The 21,809-nt window shown below is 33.4% G+C and overlaps 1 protein-coding gene across 2 annotated transcripts in view; it reads left to right on the forward strand.

Moving 5' to 3' along the window:
• The window catches only part of LOC128983149 (protein O-mannosyl-transferase 2), a 196,600-nt gene that overhangs the window by 62,464 nt on the left and 112,327 nt on the right, over positions 1-21,809 (forward strand). For both annotated transcript variants that reach the window (XM_054402324.1, XM_054402325.1), the window contains exon 5: positions 9,816-9,924. In XM_054402324.1, the coding sequence (XP_054258299.1) occupies positions 9,816-9,924 (109 nt within the window). The remainder of the gene's footprint in view (positions 1-9,815; positions 9,925-21,809) is intronic.

A 21,809-nucleotide genomic window follows, 5' to 3' on the forward strand; every position in this document is an offset into this window, starting at 1 on the left:
AAACAAGCAAAGGTTGATAGACCAGTTTTCTCATTATTTTGAGGTTTAGTGTTGGTTTCCATTAAAACCCAAGTTGAAACACTATCGATATAATAAAGGAACTAAATTGATTACTAATTTCCCTGTCAATCACTTGCAAGCATTCAATAGCTTCTCTTGTCACCGTCACCTCCCACCGGTAACGTTTAAAAGTCGTCTGCATCTAGGGATGTTGCGATACTATCGATACCAGTAGGTATCGATACTTTTATTGCGATACTGCTGGTATCGTATCGGTATCGGTTGTTCCGATATTTACGTGGTATCGATACCAAGAGGCCAGTATCGTATCGTAAGTATCGGAAGGTCATTTCTGACAAATCTGAGTAAAATGGCTACGCTCGTGCCTTCTGAGCGGTTGTTTTACAAGGCTGGAGCAACAGTGACCCAAAATACCCCCGCCGCAGCAAAACTGCAGACTAAGCGAATTTCAACTCGTCTGATTACATTTTTACTAAAATATTTCCATAATTAAGACATATTATTCCCTATTTAAATAACATTAGATTTAACGAGTGCTTAGGTTTGCTGCTACGGGGAAGGTAAAAAGTGTTTTTTGACCATACGTCAATAGTAGGATGAAATAAATAAATTTGCCAAATTTTATCAATATATACCCATAAACAAGTAAACTACAACAATTTTCATTTTCTCCATAAGAATAACATGGGAATTTTTAATTACACTATTTTTGAATTTTCTCCGTGACCATTAGGCATACAACATCACTTCAATATACTAAATTATTTCTTTTTTTAAGCTCTACAAAATGGTTTAGAAAGAAATCGCAAAATTTTTTGTTTTTAGGTTCAAAAATGGGAAAAACCCATTTTTACCCCATAAAACCCCCCATAAACCCCCGTTCCCATGGTCCGATTATGCTGGATCGCGAACTCGTTCGAATAAACGTAGGTTTACACGTTTGTACCAAATTTCATCAAAATCGGATCATTTTTGCTCGAGTTATCGCGCTAACGGACACATATATATATATATATAAATATATATCTAAATATATATATATATATATGAATTTGAACGGATGGTGTTTTTGGCCTCTAGGGACCCAAAATACCCCCGCCGCAGCAAAACTGCAGACTAAGCGAATTTCAACTCGTCTGATTACATTTTTACTAAAATATTTCTATAATTAAGACATATTATTCCCTATTTAAATAACATTAGATTTAACGAGTGCTTAGGTTTGCTGCTACGGGGAAGGTAAAAAGTGTTTTTTGACCATACGTCAATAGTAGGATGAAATAAATAAATTTGCCAAATTTTATCAATATATACCCATAAACAAGTAAACTACAACAATTTTCATTTTCTCCATAAGAATAACATGGGAATTTTTAATTACACTATTTTTGAATTTTCTCCGTGACCATTAGGCATACAACATCACTTCAATATACTAAATTATTTCTTTTTTTAAGCTCTACAAAATGGTTTAGAAAGAAATCGCAAAATTTTTTGTTTTTAGGTTCAAAAATGGGAAAAACCCATTTTTACCCCATAAAACCCCCCATAAACCCCCGTTCCCATGGTCCGATTATGCTGGATCGCGAACTCGTTCGAATAAACGTAGGTTTACACGTTTGTACCAAATTTCATCAAAATCGGATCATTTTTGCTCGAGTTATCGCGCTAACGGACACATATATATATATATATAAATATATATCTAAATATATATATATATATATGAATTTGAACGGATGGTGTTTTTGGCCTCTAGGGACCCAAAATACCCCCGCCGCAGCAAAACTGCAGACTAAGCGAATTTCAACTCGTCTGATTACATTTTTACTAAAATATTTCTATAATTAAGACATATTATTCCCTATTTAAATAACATTAGATTTAACGAGTGCTTAGGTTTGCTGCTACGGGGAAGGTAAAAAGTGTTTTTTGACCATACGTCAATAGTAGGATGAAATAAATAAATTTGCCAAATTTTATCAATATATACCCATAAACAAGTAAACTACAACAATTTTCATTTTCTCCATAAGAATAACATGGGAATTTTTAATTACACTATTTTTGAATTTTCTCCGTGACCATTAGGCATACAACATCACTTCAATATACTAAATTATTTCTTTTTTTAAGCTCTACAAAATGGTTTAGAAAGAAATCGCAAAATTTTTTGTTTTTAGGTTCAAAAATGGGAAAAACCCATTTTTACCCCATAAAACCCCCCATAAACCCCCGTTCCCATGGTCCGATTATGCTGGATCGCGAACTCGTTCGAATAAACGTAGGTTTACACGTTTGTACCAAATTTCATCAAAATCGGATCATTTTTGCTCGAGTTATCGCGCTAACGGACACATATATATATATATATAAATATATATCTAAATATATATATATATATATGAATTTGAACGGATGGTGTTTTTGGCCTCTAGGGACCCAAAATACCCCCGCCGCAGCAAAACTGCAGACTAAGCGAATTTCAACTCGTCTGATTACATTTTTACTAAAATATTTCTATAATTAAGACATATTATTCCCTATTTAAATAACATTAGATTTAACGAGTGCTTAGGTTTGCTGCTACGGGGAAGGTAAAAAGTGTTTTTTGACCATACGTCAATAGTAGGATGAAATAAATAAATTTGCCAAATTTTATCAATATATACCCATAAACAAGTAAACTACAACAATTTTCATTTTCTCCATAAGAATAACATGGGAATTTTTAATTACACTATTTTTGAATTTTCTCCGTGACCATTAGGCATACAACATCACTTCAATATACTAAATTATTTCTTTTTTTAAGCTCTACAAAATGGTTTGGAAAGAAATCGCAAAATTTTTTGTTTTTAGGTTCAAAAATGGGAAAAACCCATTTTTACCCCATAAAACCCCCCATAAACCCCCGTTCCCATGGTCCGATTATGCTGGATCGCGAACTCGTTCGAATAAACGTAGGTTTACACGTTTGTACCAAATTTCATCAAAATCGGATCATTTTTGCTCGAGTTATCGCGCTAACGGACACATATATATATATATAAATATATATCTAAATATATATATATATATATGAATTTGAACGGATGGTGTTTTTGGCCTCTAGGGACCTCAAAATGAAAAATTTAATCTAAATTTAATTTAATTTAAGGTTGGCTGTGTTTGGTTAATTTTAATTTTATCAATTTTTTACATAATTAAGTAGGTAGGTCTTAGCAGCTCGAATAAACATTTTATATTGGCTGTACTGTACTGGAGCGAGTGAACTAATCAAAGATCAGACAATCGGAATATGACGTCACTGGTATCGAATGGATACGATACTGATGGTATCGATACTTTGGTTCCGATACTGAGCCGGTATCGATACTTTTTTGCGATACGGTATCGATACCAAATATCGGAAAGACAGTGGTATCGCAACATCCCTACTGCATCTAGCGATTTTATTTAATCTGACAGTAATCATAGAGTAGTAAATTAAGGAAATGAGAGCCAAAAATGTGGATAACACTCATTTAATGGCCTCCATGTCCACACAACATTGTATAGGGAATGAAACGGCTGCAACCAGCTGTATGAAGCCAAGAAAGTGGGCCTAATTTTTTTGAAAATCTCAGTTTGAAAGGTTTCACGTAAGGTTGAGGTTATGATAAAAATCACTATCTCAAACAATGTTAATGTAGCGAGAAAAGTAGCTAAAATTCTGCTACAACTACTTTAAAAATGTAGCTAGCTACAGCTAAAGCTACAAAATCTTAAAAGTAGCGTAGCTACAGCTAACGCTACAAAAAAAGTAGCGCGCTACTGTAGCGTCGCTACTTGTAGCGCGCTACTTCCCAACACTGTGAATAAGGTATTATTTATGAGTAGGGATGGAAATTTGTAAAGTAAAAATAACATATTGGCAAACTTGGAGTTACATAGCCAAGTAGGCCTATATGTTATTTTTACTTTTACTTTTAGTTGGCTATAGTCGGCTTGTTCTTGCAAGGACTAAACAGATATATTCCTAATAATTGAACTTGGAACTTGGTATTCGTCTTAAACCATAGCATAGCCTAGGATTAGCCTATACAAGAGCTGTTACCAGGAGCAAACTGTGCTATTTTTTCAATGTAAGTTTCATGTTATATGGATATTTTTTCGTTACAATTATCATTTAGTCTAGGTATATCTTAAATCACATCAGGTAATTTCTTCTTTGTTAATTTAGTAAACCTTTGAAAAATCTTCGTAATCTAGCCAAGGAAGGGCTTGTGATGATGAACCACAATCAACAGCTGAAGCAAACAAGCAAAGGTTGATAGACCAGTTTTCTCATTATTTTGAGGTTTAGTGTTGGTTTCCATTAAAACCCAAGTTGAAACACTATCGATATAATAAAGGAACTAAATTGATTACTAATTTCCCTGTCAATCACTTGCAAGCATTCAATAGCTTCTCTTGTCACCGTCACCGCCCACCGGTAACGTTTAAAAGTCGTCTGCATCTAGGGATGTTGCGATACTATCGATACCAGTAGGTATCGATACTTTTATTGCGATACTGCTGGTATCGTATCGGTATCGGTTGTTCCGATATTTACGTGGTATCGATACCAAGAGGCCAGTATCGTATCGTAAGTATCGGAATGTCATTTCTGACAAATCTGAGTAAAATGGCTACGCTCGTGCCTTCTGAGCGGTTGTTTTACAAGGCTGGAGCAACAGTCACCCAAAATACCCCCGCCGCAGCAAAACTGCAGACTAAGCGAATTTCAACTCGTCTGATTACATTTTTACTAAAATATTTCCATAATTAAGACATATTATTCCCTATTTAAATAACATTAGATTTAACGAGTGCTTAGGTTTGCTGCTACGGGGAAGGTAAAAAGTGTTTTTTGACCATACGTCAATAGTAGGATGAAATAAATAAATTTGCCAAATTTTATCAATATATACCCATAAACAAGTAAACTACAACAATTTTCATTTTCTCCATAAGAATAACATGGGAATTTTTAATTACACTATTTTTGAATTTTCTCCGTGACCATTAGGCATACAACATCACTTCAATATACTAAATTATTTCTTTTTTTAAGCTCTACAAAATGGTTTAGAAAGAAATCGCAAAATTTTTTGTTTTTAGGTTCAAAAATGGGAAAAACCCATTTTTACCCCATAAAACCCCCCATAAACCCCCGTTCCCATGGTCCGATTATGCTGGATCGCGAACTCGTTCGAATAAACGTAGGTTTACACGTTTGTACCAAATTTCATCAAAATCGGATCATTTTTGCTCGAGTTATCGCGCTAACGGACACATATATATATATATAAATATATATCTTAATATATATATATATATATGAATTTGAACGGATGGTGTTTTTGGCCTCTAGGGACCTCAAAATGAAAAATTTAATCGGTCTCGGGTCCAGGTCTTACCACGAGTACTACGGTAATAGCTTATTCCCTATAAGTTATGGGAAATTCGCTAAAAGAAACAGACTTCAACCCAATTAAATATTTAATTTTGTTTTGTTTAGCTTGTCTGATATGTGGTTTGTGTAAATTATGATTCACTATTCATTCATAGAACTATAAGTAAAACCATTGACTATATATACCTACAGTACTGTAGGTATATATAGTCAATGGTTTTACTTCAATGGTAAAACTTAAGGGTTTGGTTGCAGAGTTATTTTTATAACACATCAATGTTAGCAACGTTGTGTTAGGCAAATAAAATGAAACCATGGACTATTAAACATCAAATAAATTAAAAAGATGGCACCTAAAGTTAGGCTTGTTAAAGTTTAGGCTGATTGTAAACACAAATGTGTGTGTATGCGTTGGTAATGTAATAAAACTGTTTTTTTAAAGATAGGCCTAAATAATATAGGCTTAAACCACAGATACTTGAACTTATAACTTTAAGGTAGGTAACATTGAAAATAAAGGTTGGCTATGTTTGGTTAATTTTAATTTTATCAATTTTTTACATAATTAAGTAGGTAGGTCTTAGCAGCTCGAATAAACATTTTATATTGGCTGTACTGTACTGGAGCGAGTGAACTAATCAAAGATCAGACAATCGGAATATGACGTCACTGGTATCGAATGGATACGATACTGATGGTATCGATACTTTGGTTCCGATACTGAGCCGGTATCGATACTTTTTTGCGATACGGTATCGATACCAAATATCGGAAAGACAGTGGTATCGCAACATCCCTACTGCATCTAGCGATTTTATTTAATCTGACAGTAATCATAGAGTAGTAAATTAAGGAAATGAGAGCCAAAAATGTGGATAACACTCATTTAATGGCCTCCATGTCCACACAACATTGTATAGGGAATGAAACGGCTGCAACCAGCTGTATGAAGCCAAGAAAGTGGGCCTAATTTTTTTGAAAATCTCAGTTTGAAAGGTTTCACGTAAGGTTGAGGTTATGATAAAAATCACTATCTCAAACAATGTTAATGTAGCGAGAAAAGTAGCTAAAATTCCGCTACAACTACTTTAAAAATGTAGCTAGCTACAGCTAAAGCTACAAAATCTTAAAAGTAGCGTAGCTACAGCTAACGCTACAAAAAAAGTAGCGCGCTACTGTAGCGTCGCTACTTGTAGCGCGCTACTTCCCAACACTGTGAATAAGGTATTATTTATGAGTAGGGATGGACGAGATTGGATTTTTAGTTCGAGACGAGACGAGACAAGATTTTTTATTTCTCATAAAATTTCGAGACGAGATCGAGACGGGATTTCCCTTCTCATACACAACGGGAAATGCACGTTCAAAATTTTTACCTGATTTTGTAACATTGTTAGATGACTGTTTAAATACAAAAATAATGATAATAGGCAAGAATATTTACAATCTTTTATTAAAAAACATCAGCATAACATTTTTTTATTAATCACGCCTAACTTATTAAAAATGCCTACGATTAGGAAACATAGTGATATCAGTTAGGATAGAGTTCAACTTATCCTAAAATAAAATAAATCATAAAATAAAAGCAATATTAATTTTTATAAAATAATTACTTGTTTTGACTTTTTATAGTAATAAAACATTCCTCACACTGCTTACACTTAACAAAACTTCTCAAATGTTATTAAAGTAATATTATTAAAATAATTAAAGTAATATTTACATTTAAAGAATTAGTTAAATAAGAACGCCTTCGCAAAGGAAACGCAACTACAACACGCTCCTCAGGTTAATGACTTCTCTTATGTAGAGTGAAATTGATGTGAGAATTTTCCTGTATTGCGGGTATTGCATTGACTTTCTGCAGGCGTTTTTAATTTTTTTAATTTTTTTTTATTCTCGTCTCGATAAAAATCTCGGCCAAAAAGAAATCTCGTGTCGTGTAACGAGATTTAAAATTTCCCGAAAATTTCCCGAAATTTCGAGACTTGACCATCCCTATTTATGAGCTAATTGATGTAAGCCAATTTTTTCCCCTTCTTATTTATTTGATTAGTACCAGGGGACCGAGCATTGCTGGTGGTATTTAATTTGTTCTAGACGTTAAAATAATAAAACTTAGGCCTTCGTATGTACAATTTCCTTGATATTATGAAGTACAGTCTAAAATATGTAATAAAACAAATGATATACTGTAATAACATTTTATGATGCTAAAGTATTGGTGCCATTTGCACAACATTTTGTGCATGACCTTGTTGTCTCAAGTCATTGAACACCATTGTAGGCTTAAATAAACACACATTATTGACACAGCAAAAAATACCAAATTAAAAAAAAAACTGCATTTAAAAACAGTTTCATTGCATATTGTTATTTTTAAAGCTGAGCCATTGTACAAGACGTGATTTTATGATAGTTGGTAATCTCATATTTTATAGTTTATTGACCTATAGTTGACAACGGGTTTTCTTTACCAATTAATTGACTAAGCCGTTAGACACATCGTACAGTTTTATTCAAGGCCTAAGGAAATTTAATTTTTATTAAAAACTAATAAATTTTACTGATAAATCTACTCTTATTAATATAGTTTGAAACATATAAAGGGAAAATGGTTAGAAAAAACTGCAAATAAACTCTCTGATTACTCTAAGATAAGGTTTTGGCTGGATAATGTAGTTTAAGTTCCAAAGGCTAAATTTGAGGGCTTGAGAGACAAAAAAAGTCATTGCCTTTACTTTATGCTTTAGATTCTAGATCATATGATGTACACGAATGTGAAGGGATTAGTTTTTTACTGAATCGCATTTAGAATAAGTCTAAATAATACAAATAGGGATATTATATATTAAAATAAATCAATTAATTAGAACGATAGTTAACCTATTAAAACTTATACCATACCTACTTTGTCTTACGTGTAAATCATCTTAATTTTCAATTTTGCCACGTTTAATTAAGCTGTAAAGCCAATTTCACTTACATGGTAGACATCCTCTTTTCATTCTAATTTAATAATAATAATAATTTCTAATAAAAAATTTCCATACAGACGAACAATTAAAACTGAAAATTTCTTCAATAAAGTTCAATAACAAACTCGTGATAGTATTTAACATCTGTTAACCAGCTTTGTTGCAAGTTGCAAATAGTATGTGCTCTATGGTTGCGACATGTAGTCATCGGGATCGGGAAATGTCACAACAATGGAATCGACCACAATTAATAGAACAGAAACAGTGTGGATCAAAAACATAAAAGAATTACGTCACTGGATAAAATCTAATACTAATAACCTCTGCATCTGTTTTGGCCGTTTTTTTTTTACTGTAGCATTCAAACAATAATATAGACGTGTTTATTTTTGGGTCATTTGGTTTGTTTATGATCCGTACCGTTTCTATCTTATAATCCGTCGGATCGTCAATCAAGCAACATTCCGGCAGAACATCGCCAAAAACTAAAAAATGTCCTTGGCTTTTCTTCAAGACTTTTAGTTCAACCTTAGTGCATATTTTTTTTTTATGGTTAAATAAATGCACTATGATTTTGAACAGTAGTAATAATTATCCCAGTGCTTTGTAAAACACCTCAAGTGTATTTTAAATAACCAACGACTAATAGTATTCATAGGAGTGTCCTTTTCATTTTGACTGTATTAAGTAATTTATTAATTATTGTGTTAAAAATGTTTGTTACAATTCATTTATTTACATTTTCATAAAACTGTCATGGCTACTTGGCCATCCATAAGACCAATGTTAAAAATATTAAAATTTAATTTTAAGTTTTTAATGAAAATCAAAATTTTCCAGAACAGAGGCTTGCATGGATATTGTTTTTAGCCTGAAATTAAGATATTTCTAATAATTTAGAGGAAATGATTGGAGCCATTTTTGAAATCATTGTACGCTAACATTACTCGTATTGTCTTAATCAGTGAAAATATGAATAATTTTAGTCAAAGATCATTACATTTCAACAAACATTTGATTTCTATGCCCAACTTACCTCAGTACTCCATTTGTAAATCATAGAAATACCTTCAGTTAATGAGTCAAGTTTGGCTTGAGTATAATACATTTGCAATTATAAAATGGGCTCTCAGGTTTTGGCAGTTGTGAACTAAAAGTAAATTCAAGATTTTACTTACCACTAGCATGGTGGTACAAAAATCAGTAGTAAAAAATCCTTTAAATGCTATCTTATTTGGAACAAACAAGAAATTTAGGGAGGAATCGCACAAGCCTTAAGGAGTCAGCTATGAGTCTTTTTATGAACAAAATAAGTGTTTGGATCTCTTTTGTGGAACTGGCCGGAAAGTTCAGAAGCTCTATTATTGTTTCAGTTCTGTACTTTTCTGGGAGCCTGCATCCCGCCTCTAGGGTTTCTCACTGTGTGGGAGATGACTACCTCCTTGGCAGCTGCTTCTTTTGCTGCTCTGCTCATTCTTTGTGGTAAGGTCACAACACAGTGGTATGAGGTATATAACAAAATTGGTTCCTTGGTACAGTCCAACCTCAGTATAACTAATCTGAAGGGACCGAACTAAATATTTGTTATATCAAGGATTTCGTTAAAACGAGGTTCGTTATATTGGGGTTAGGTTTGCAGGAATTTCGCTAAGTCGAGGTTCAGAACCAGCATCAGTCAATATAGGTCGGGATTGGACCTCAATGGCCTCATTAAAACACAATTAAAGTAGCATAGGCTACAATACTTTACAGTGAACAGTGTTTACATTTTAAAGTAGAACCCCGATTATCCGGGGTACTAAAGGGAAGGGATCTTTAATATTGCGCAATCATGACATTTCTAGTTATGGACCTTGGTACAGGTTACGGTTACAAACTGTATGTTTAAAATCACAGCTTACTCTAACCCACCTAAAACCTAGCCAAACACTGTATTTTATAGCAATAAACCACGTAAAGAACAAAACAAAACAGTTTAGAGTTTTGTAAGCTACTGCTCGTGATAGGCCGGTAGGCTACAGTCTAGGAGGATTAAACATTAAGGAGAGGGCACGCGAATAGGAATACACGTGTTGCGGTGAAGCCAGCTTTAGCAGAACATTAGAGGGGCACGCGGAGCCGTAGAGTGGCAAAAAGCCTCGGCTATAACATGGGAGAGATAGGGAAAAACGCGACGCGCGCTGTTTTGAATTAAAATTGCCGCTAAACTAAAACACCTGTGTTATTCACCGATGGCATTCTTAAAGTAAATTAAATTTCCTATCGAACAGTGTCAATCATTCCTATAAAAAATATTATTTATTATTTATTATTGAAGATCAAAGTTGAAAGAATTGACCTGGACTTTGAACATACGATTACTTTAATTACGTTTTTGATAAAAATATGATGTATCTACACAAATTAACAATTTATTCGTGTTCCTTAAGAGTTTCTCGAAATAAAAAATATATATTTACCTACATTTAAAAGTGGTATTTAGAAAAATAATTACTATAAAGTTTTTTCAAATTTTTCCAGTTTATAAAACAATCTTACTAATAATAGGTTAAAATGAAAATTTTAATTCGGGTGATGAAATACATTTTAAATTTGCTTTTCATAGTTTTCTCGATTTGTTAATATAATTTTTTACTAGTTTTAAGTCATTTATGTGCTAGGCAGGTGATTTTAAATAGCCAAAGTTAAGAAAAAATGCAAAGCCGCTATAACTTTTTTTACATCAACAGCCGTTACAATTAAATTACAATCATAAAAAGTAAATCAATTTCTTGGCAATCAAATTCTTGATTTTTTAAATATCATATTGAACTATATTTGATCTGTTTACCTAAAGAAACTTCGAGTAAAAAGTGTAAATGTTCAACAATCATCGCGTCTTGTAACCGCCAAAGTGCGTTTATCATTCTTTTAAAGGATTAAAACTTATTTTATTTCTCTTTAAGAAAATGTTCAAGTACACATACAGTACTACTCATGATTTCAGTTTTAATTTATAAACAGTAAAATCCATTGGTGATATGGTGGGATTTGAACCCGGGACCCCATGTACCGGAGTCCCGCGCTCTGGTTAGAGTATTATAAATAATACACAATACAAGTATGGCAAAAAATAAAAACAAGGACAACGAATTCCAAAAAAATAAGTCATCCTTGTGTAAATTACTCACCTTTGAACGTACTATTGGTTCATAAATATGACTTTCCTCTTAATAGGTTGCTAATATTATGGTTAGAATTTAACTTTTTAATTTTCGTAGCATGATGAAGTCTAATTTTTAAATAATCATATTTCTGTTACCAAATCTTCCAGTAATCTTCCATACAACGCAGAATGAGAGGGGGCGGGAGAGTAGCGCTGCCTCCCCCCTCCCCAGTACGCTGGCTTCAACGAAACTACAGCGTGTCCTCTCCTTAATGTTTAATCCTCCTAGGCTACAGTGCTACAGTACTGCTTTAAATCACAACAGAGGAATGTCAATACTGTAATAATCATCAACTATAGCATTGGTGTTGCCTTAGTTTAAACAAATCATATTGAAAATAATAAAAATATTAGATAAGTCGTTTTAAGTGTATAATCATAGCCAACTTAAAGATAATAATACCCCCGCCGCAGCAAACCTGCCGACTAAGCGAATTTCCATTTATCTGAATTGATTTTCAGTTAAATATATTTTAATAACATTAGGTTTAACGAGTACCTAGGTTTGCTGCTACAAGGAAACTAATAAAGATTGTTTTTGAGTAAAATATTGATAGCTTAGTACAAAATAAATAAATTTGCCAAGTTTGATCAAAATATATTCATAAACAAGCAAACTACAACATTTGACAATATTCTCCATAAGAATAACATGGGAATTTTAATTTTACAATTTTTTAAACTTTCTCCGTTACTAATAATCGAACAAAAATACTTTTATATACTAAATTATTTGTTTTTTTAAGTTTTTTAAAAAGGTCTAAGAAAAAATTGGGAAATTTTGTGTTTTGAGGGTCAAAAGTGAGAAAAACCAATTTTTACCCCATAAAACCCCCCGTAAAGCCCTGTTCCCATGGTCCGATCATGCTGGTTCGCGAACTAATTCAAGTTTATCTCGCTTTACACCTTTAAACCAAATTTCATCAAAATCGGAATTACTCAAGTTATCGCGTTCACGGACGTATATATATATATTTTTATATATATATACATATATAAAAATTTGAATGAATAGTGTTTTTGGCCTCTGGTAACATCAAAATGAAAAAGTAAATCGGTCCCTGGTCTAGGTCTTACCGTGCCACCTACGGTAATAGCTACTTCCCTAAAGGGAAATTCGCTAAAAACACTCGTAAAAGGAATGTGCTTTGTTCTTCTATTCTTTTTTCTTTCTAAGGTTTCTCTTCATCCAAAAATTTTACAATTCACCATATTTACTTACTTTTAATCACCCAATCACAGCTTACTACACATTACGTCGTCATCAGTCCTCATTGAATGAAATCAGTTCTCAGTTGAACATATAGCGCGAATGCAGCGATGACAGCAGACGGGCCGGGATGTGTAAAACGGAGCAGACGAATGTTAGCGCAAGCGTTGACGTCACCTTTCCATTTCATTTTATGAAGAAACTGATTTTTCAAAAACAATAATGGGGGTGGGGGGTTCGTTGTATCGAGGGAGAGACACAGACAATTCGTTAAGTAGAGGTTAAATTCGCTATGTAGTAGGGGTCTGCGGTACAGAAAATTTAAGGTCGGTACGGTACAATATTTTGTACCTCGGTTCTCGGTAAAAAATCGGTACGGTACGCGGCTACCCGTATTTTTGCGGTTTTCTTCTCAGATCTGTATTTGAACCATTATTTTTAATTTTAATACATTGACATTACTATGAAAATGGATAGTATCCTACATTCATGGTTTTCTAACAACAATTCTGTACCACACATTATTAAAACATTTTACTCCTTCGAGGATTGTGTCTAGAAAAATCACAGTTAAGATAAAGGCTTTACCTATTTTACTCTGAGATACTTTGAATAGCCATGATAACAATTATTTCCAACCAATACAATGTCTAGTTGTTTTTTAAACTTTTAAAAACATATAAAAGCATTCAGTACAAAAACAGTGTAGTTGACAGCTATTCACATTCAACAGATGACAATGAAAAAAAGGATGTTATGATGAAGTAATAGCAATTAGCATCTTTTTTATCAGCTTGAAAACTAATTATAAGATGGATACATCTTTTGCAAAGTTTTTTTCTTACACTAAAATTTGGATTACCACAGAGTAATATTATTGTCTTTTCATTTACAATGTTAACATCCACACAACATATCAATCATTAGTTCATTAACTCAGACTCAATCCAATTTTCTTAGTATATTTTAAGGATCTTCTAAAGAGTCAAAAGACCCAGGCCTAGACCTAATTATTTAAGATGGCCTATATAAATTGAGTAGGTTACAATGAGGGTAGCAAAATCACTATCATAATTCTAGTTCATAAGATTTAGATTGCATAAAGTACCTTCAACACAATAAAAAAATCTAAGAAACAAAAAACATTTCAACCTTAACAGCCACATCCAAAAATATAAGACAATATACAGAACATGCAATGACATTAATTTAAGACCGAGTAGGCTTGCATAACGGAAAAAAATATGCAAACAACAACTACTACGCTTGTGGTTTCATCAATAGAAAGATAAATTATCCATAACAAATATCTTAACTTATAAAATAAGATTGTAGATTAGTAACGACTTTAATATGAACCCATAAACAGTTTTAAGGCAGTAGGCAATGGCCAGCGGCAAATTGAATATTCACGAAAATACTGACTGAGTTAGAGATAACATTTACAGTCATCATAAAACTATTATTTTTATGATAAAATAGAATTGGGGAAAGCCGTAAAGGAATAAAAGTGATATAACTCAACAGTTCTTGGAAGTACTTGAATACAACAATTATTGTCTTGATAAAATGTTAATGGATTTGGGACTGCTAATGGGTTTTTTATTGCATCATCACCCTAGTAATAAATTATGAAGATCGTAAACAAACATCTGATAAGACTTTTATGTGCTCAGAACCAACCACCTCTGACTATGATAAGTAATTTATTATTATAATAGGCTGTACCAAACGGAATTTGTACCGCGTAAAATGCTGTACCGAACCGATGACGGTAATTAAGCTTGTACTGTACCAGACCGACTTTTTCGGTGCACCGCAGACCCCTACTATGTAGAGGTTCTGACAATGATAAATTCGTTATATTGAGGTGTCTTATTTTTATCCGGGATCATGAAAAATTCGTTAAATCAAGGTCGTTGATATGGTTTGTTCGTTATGTAGAAGTAAAATATACATTGTGTTTTATGGAGAGTTCTAGGGGATTAAAAAAAAATTGGTTATATCAAGGAATTTGTTTTATTGAGGTTCGTTATATGAAGGTTAGACTGTATCAAGCCAAATATAACATAAATTCAATCACTGTTTTTGATTGATCCACAAATTCAGCAAGATTCTATATCAAGTTTTCATTATTTTTCAAACTCAGTTTCAATGGTTTTTATATTATTACAAAATAACAAAATTGCAGTCCATTGGCTTGTGTACTATTATATGTATTTTAATAACACAATCAATGTTTAAGGTTTTAAAATGTTGCTGAAAATAAGATATAAATAAATTTGTTTGATAATATTAAGAAAAAGTCAGATTTTAAATGTTTCTAGTAATAAAACAGTTGGATTCATCATTGCCTCCAGGATTGATTATTGACAATATAAACAATAAATATGTTAACATACCTTACGTCGTCAATTCTAAAATTAGTCTATGGCGACTATTTTTTAAACATTAGTGGTTTCACTGTCGAGCATCTTGCCTCTTAAAAATATTGGGACATCTTGTCGTCGTCAATACACAATAGTACATTTGTCATTTAACATATATAAACAAGGACACAAACTATTTACAAAAATGAATGTGCAGCCGGCCTTAAGTACCGCGGTGACAGACACTAACCGACTCCTGTCTGTTGACATTTCAATGAACTAATTTTAGGATTGACGACGTAAGGTATGTTAACCTATTTATATTGTTAATAAAACAGGGTGTGTTAGAGTAATTAAGGAAATAGACAGGAAAGCAGGCTTACCTTTAAATAAGGTAAACCAGCTTAAATAATAGTAAACCAAATTGCTTCTGCCATTGCCATTCCTCCAGTGGTTGAAAAAGTGGTCAGTGTTCTACTTTTGTGGTTTATTTTATGTGTCTCTATGGACTTATTTAAAGGTAAGCCTGCTTTCCTGTCAATTTCTTTAATAATTCCTGGCAAATGCCCTATCTTTTTATCGGGTGTGTTAGAGTAAGTGTCATATGTTGTTATTTCTTATAATTCACTTAATTTTAATCATATTAGCATCGGCTGTGGTTTTATGTTTACTTTTAATTCAGTTTTTTAAATAATTTCATTCAGAATACAAGTCTGTAAAATCTTATTCAATCTCATAATTAATCTCATAATTCGACATGTTGGCAGCGGTCTAATTTCTTTACAAGGCCAAGAAACAAAAAGTCAACCAGAAGTAAATCAAATCAATATTCAGAAGCATTAATTAATCTAAAACCAAGACTTCACCAAAATAGAACTTCAGAAGTCATGTTTTAGCCTCCACAACCTGTTGATTTCAAACATCCTGAACATTGGGAAACATGGTACAAGAGATTTTAAAGATTCAGAATTGTATTAGGACTGAATTTAATAATCAACCTGAAAAAACTGGTATGTTGCCTGATATATTGCATGGGATATCATGGGTATCCGATTCTGAAGATATCCTAACAACAGCACACCTCTCAGGAGATGATGAAGCCTCATTTGAATCTGTGACAAAGCTTTTAAGGATATATTCATTGGGAAAAGAAACGTTATATTCGGAAGAGCAAAATTTAGTTCAAAATCACAAGAGCCAGATGAACTATTTGATACATTTCTAGCAGACATGAGAAATCGTTTCTGAACCAAGCTGCAGATAATTTCGGTTTCAAAACAATTAAAGGCGGTCATCAGGAAAATAGTGATGTCATTAAAGTAGTCCATACTCTAAAAACATTGTCATCTAGTACTAAGATCCAACTCTTAAGCTACTAGAATACAGAGCAACTACAGGTTCCTCTGGGTAGAGTCCTTTGGGCTTACAAAACTGCCATGACGTTTTATGATCATAATCCATACTGAAACTGCCACAGCAATTATGAAGGATTATAAGGGTATTTTTGAGTGGATTATAAATACCGAAACTGCCACAGAGGATTTCTCAGAAAGGGGAGGTTAGTTTGCCAACATGCAGGAGGAAACTGGAATGAGAAACTCCCTCATTCTCCTTATTCATGACAATCACAATTTACATTTGCTCATTACTTAGTTAAATGCTTTATATCTCGCTTCTTAAGAGGCTATACTATGGTTGTATTTAAATCAGGTAGTAATAGAAAATCTTATTTAATTTACCGATGAAGTCAGAAATAATTTTATTTTAATGGAATAAGATTGTAGTGGTTTGTAAATTGCGCTTACTTAACATATTATATGAAAGCTCCTATCTGTTGTTAAAGTGCATTACTGGTGGTAAAGAAATTGATAAACTAATTTTTTTCATTAGATATGAAAGTTACCTCATATTTACTAAATTTTAAGTTTAAAAATATACCAGGTGTAGGTAGGTATCGCCAAAATTACACAATAACAGTATCATGTAATGCATACAATAGGTCTTAAAGTACACCTTACTTTGCTTCTTCATTAGTACATATCTATCTATCTACAGGGTGTTCATAAATGGGTGTTACAAACTTCAGGAGCTGATAGTACTAATCAATCTAAACAAAAAGGTTCATATTAACATAGGTCGAAACAAATTTCCTTTAGCCGCTAGCTGCCATTTAGTTTTTTTTTTTTTACAAAACAATTTATATCTCAAGAATTATTCAAGCTACGGAAACCAAACTTTGCACATACATTTATTGTGTCATCTCAATGCTTATCCAATCCCAAATCTTGAAGAAATTGTCAATAAAGTTGCTAACTATGAAGTGTTTAGTGCCATTGATTTAAAAAGCGCTTACCATCAAATACCGATCAAGGCTGAAGATAAGCCTTTTACAGCTTTTGAAGCATGTGGTCAGCTGTATCAATTTACCAGAATTCCTTTTGGGGTGACAAATGGAGTTGCTGCATTCCAGAGAGTTATTGATGGCATAATCAGGGCAGAAAATCTTAATGACACATTTGCTTATTTAGATGACATAACAGTATGTGGTAAAACACAAGAGGAGCATGATAGGAACCTAAACAGGCTGATGAACGCTGCTAGCAAGTATAACTTGACTATTAATGAAAATAAATGTTCTTTTTCAATGAAATCTATTAGTCTCCTTGGATATACAATAAGCAACAAAACCATTAAGCCAGATTCTGATCGGCTTTTACCTCTAAAGAATTTCCCCTTGCCCACAAACGCATCATCCCTAAGAAGGGCAGTAGGAATGTTTTCCCATTTCTCAAGATATGTCCCACGATTTTCTGAAAAGATTAAAGTTCTGACAACCAGCTCTTTCCCTTTATCCGCAACGGCTATAAAGGCATTTAATGAACTGAAACAAGAGATTGAAAATGCCTCAATGAGTCCCATAAATCCTGATCTACCCTTCACTGTTGAGACTGATGCATCTGACACTGTAATAGCAGCAACACTGACCCAGGAAGGAAAACCTGTAGCCTTTTTTCTCAAGAGGTCTGTCTCATAGTGAACTAAAGCACAGTTCGGTTGAAAAGGAAGCATATGCAATCGTGGAGTCAGTACGAAAATGGAGACACTATTTGCTAGGCAGACATTTCAAACTAATAACAGACCAGAAGTCTGTCTCTTTCATGTTCAACTCTAAGATATCGGGGAAAATTAAGAATGACAAAATCATGAGGTGGAGACTAGAACTATCAAGCTATAGTTATGATATTGTTTATAGACCTGGTAAACTGAATGTAGCTGCTGACTCTCTATCACGAGTGTGCTCGATGAGCGACAAAATGAACAGACTTCATCAATATCATGAAAGAATGTGTCATCCTGGTGAAACTCGTATGTATCATTGGATAAGAAGCAAAAATTTACCATACTCCCTTGATGAGGTAAGAAGACTGCTTCCTGTAAGGTATGTTCTGAAGTAAAACCAAGATTCTTCAAACATGATGGAAAATTAATAAAAGCAACATCACCGTTTGAACGTCTTAGCCTGAATTTTAAGGGTCCTCTTCCCTCTTCTACAAGAAATCGGTATATGCTAAGAATCATTGATGAGTACTCACGATTTCCATTTGCGTACCCCTGTCCTGATATGTCCTCTTCGACTGTTATTTGCAAACTGAAACAGTTATTTTCATTGTTCGGTACTCCTAGCTACATTCACTCCGATCAGGGATCTTCTTTTCTTTCAAAAGAACTAAAGGAGTTTCTCGCTTTAAACGACATTGCTTCTAGTCGGACTACTGCTTACAACCCTCAGTGTAATGGCCAGGTTGAGAGATATAATGGTATAATCTGGAGAACAGTAGAACTTGCCCTTAAGAACTATCAACTTGACGTGACAAAGTGGGAATTAGTTCTGGATGAAGCTCTTCACTCTATCCGATCCTTGCTTTGTACTGCCACGAATTGTACGCCACATGAACGAATGTTTGGACATCCCAGAAGATCATAAAATGGTGTTTCCACAACAACCTGGTTGATGACTCCTGGAAAAGTGTTGATGAGACGTCCTATCAGAAACTCTAAGTATGAACCAATAGTGCAGGAGGTGACATTGCTGGAAGGAAACTCTGATTACGCTCATGTACGATTGCCAGATGGGCGTGAGACAACAGTGTCTACACGCAACTTAGCTCCTTGTGGAAAACAAGCTGAGAGAACAGATTTTGATGATGAATCAACACCGGAGAACCACACAATGGAACTTAATAGCAATGTAAACTTAGTAGACGAGACCCAGGATGTGTCTCATCCCGATGCAGAGGTGATAGAAGAATCTGCAACTCAAGAGCCTCTACAAACCTTAAGGACTGATGAAACACAATCACACAGACGAAGCTCAAGACAGAAGAAACTACCTTCTCACCTTAAAGACTTTAAATTATATTAGCGGGGAAGAATGTGATAGAAAATATTCCCAGCTGTTGTTGGACATTGTTATTTTATTTGTTTATGTTGAATGTTTGTAATCATTATTTCATTCTCTAGATTTAACTCTTACTTATGAATTCCATTACTTGAATTGTGTTAAATAAAGCCTACTCATTCAAGGCAAACAATCTTTATTCTTCAACATGTCAAGAGACAGTAAAAAAAATAGTGTAATTTTGTTTAAATTTACAAAATGGCGGCCATTTAAAATCTTTAAACATAAATTACTAAAATATGGCTGATTTTTATAAAAAAAATTCAAGAACACTTTTATTTAGAATTTTTAATTCTCTATAAAACGATACCAAGTTCAAAAATAAAAATATTGAATAGAAAAATCACGATTTTTAGTTGTAAAATCAGATAGATTAAAGCTAAGCTAGTCAGGTAAAAACAATACTTTACTTAGGTCAGAAAATAGGGGAAGAAAGTAAAAATAGTTACCGATTTCAGTCTCAACTTATAATTAATCAGTGTAAAACAGTCTTCGTTCAACTTTTATTACTAAGCTTATCCTAGCTTTCACTTTTTTGTGCATTTCTTCCTTTCCTCAATTATCCGTTGCTTGTTCATTTTGCTATAATTATTTGGTCAAATTACAGATTGTAAATAAGCATTTCTTGAACAATGGCATTAGATCTTTACCTCAATAAAGAAACACCTCAAAATCTGTACTGTCGAGAACATAATACATCTCTGACATGAGTACATTTCTCTGACACTTACACCTTGAAAAGGTATTTTCATACCTTTCACCAATCATAACTTCAAATACATTCAAACCAGTAATTAATTTATCCTTATATATAATTCTGTAAGACAAAATTTTTACCAGAAAATTGTGTATGATAATATTTTTGTTGGGCATCACTCACCTTATTGAAGTCACGAGAACGTAGTCCTTGTCATGTCACAATCATACACAGTTCATTGCACATAAAAATATACAAAAATAAAAATTAAAATTAAATCCAAATTTAAAATATCAGACAAAAGTTCTCAACACCGACGTTTCGCCGCACGTTGATTTTGGTGCGGCGAAACGTCGGTGTTGAGAACTTTTGTCTGATATTTTAAATTTGGATTTAATTTTTATTTTTATTTTTGTATATTTTTATGTGCAATGAACTGTGTATGATTGTGACATGACAAGGACTACGTTCTCGTGACTTCAATAAGGTGAGTGATGCCCAACAAAAATATTATCATACTGAAGTATTGACCTCATCTAATATACCATGTCGTTTAGGAACAGAAAATTGTGGACGTCTGGTAAGTCGCAGAAAAGTGGTAGGGGTCTTAAATTAAAGGTCTTGACCCCAGGGACTCGGGAAAAATAGCAGAATTCCCATAAAGTTACCAGAAAACAAGATATAACATAAAATATCCACCATAAGAAAAGCATGGGAATTGAAAAACGTCTGCATTCTAATCAGCTGTTACTTATTTATTTGCTATGTTTAAATTTATTCTGAAAGTCAATGTTGTTAAACAATGTTTTGAAATGAAATGCATTTGTTTAATTTTTTGGTTTTCCGTTTTTATTATGAGTGAAGTAACTAGATAGGGTAGGGGAAGACGTGGAAGAGTATCCAGGAATTCAACTGACACAAGAAATGCTGAAAGAGAACGTAATTTAAGGCCTAACTATGAAAGAAATGCACAAGCTGGGTTACAACCTTCCTTCAGAAGAAGGCTGGAAAATGAGTTGAGTGTTGTTTCTCACAATCTTCGTCCTCTTAACAGCACTTGCATGTATTGTGGCGCACTTACTTCACAGAGGAGGCCACAAATAAACATTTCAACTCATGTTGCCACAATGGACTCATTAACATGCCACAACCCCAAGTAAATTACGAACCAAAAGAACAGTTTTTACATGATTCTAGCTTCATAAAAAACATAAGGCAATACAACAGTGCAATGGCTTTTGCGTCGCTTTCCGCTACACAAAAAGAGATTCTGGGAAATGGGCCTTACTGTTTTAAAATTCAGGGACAAATTCATAGATATATTTCTGACTTACTACCGCGAAATGGGGAGTTACCTTCATATGGACAATTGTATTTCATTGACTCATCAGAAGCAACTAATATACGACTCCAACGGAAGGAAAACC

This window comes from Macrosteles quadrilineatus, unplaced genomic scaffold (genome assembly GCF_028750875.1).
Source record: "Macrosteles quadrilineatus isolate MER2022 unplaced genomic scaffold, UCM_ALF_1.0 Scaffold_1__1_contigs__length_201487025, whole genome shotgun sequence".
Classification (NCBI taxonomy): Eukaryota; Metazoa; Arthropoda; class Insecta; order Hemiptera; family Cicadellidae; genus Macrosteles; species Macrosteles quadrilineatus.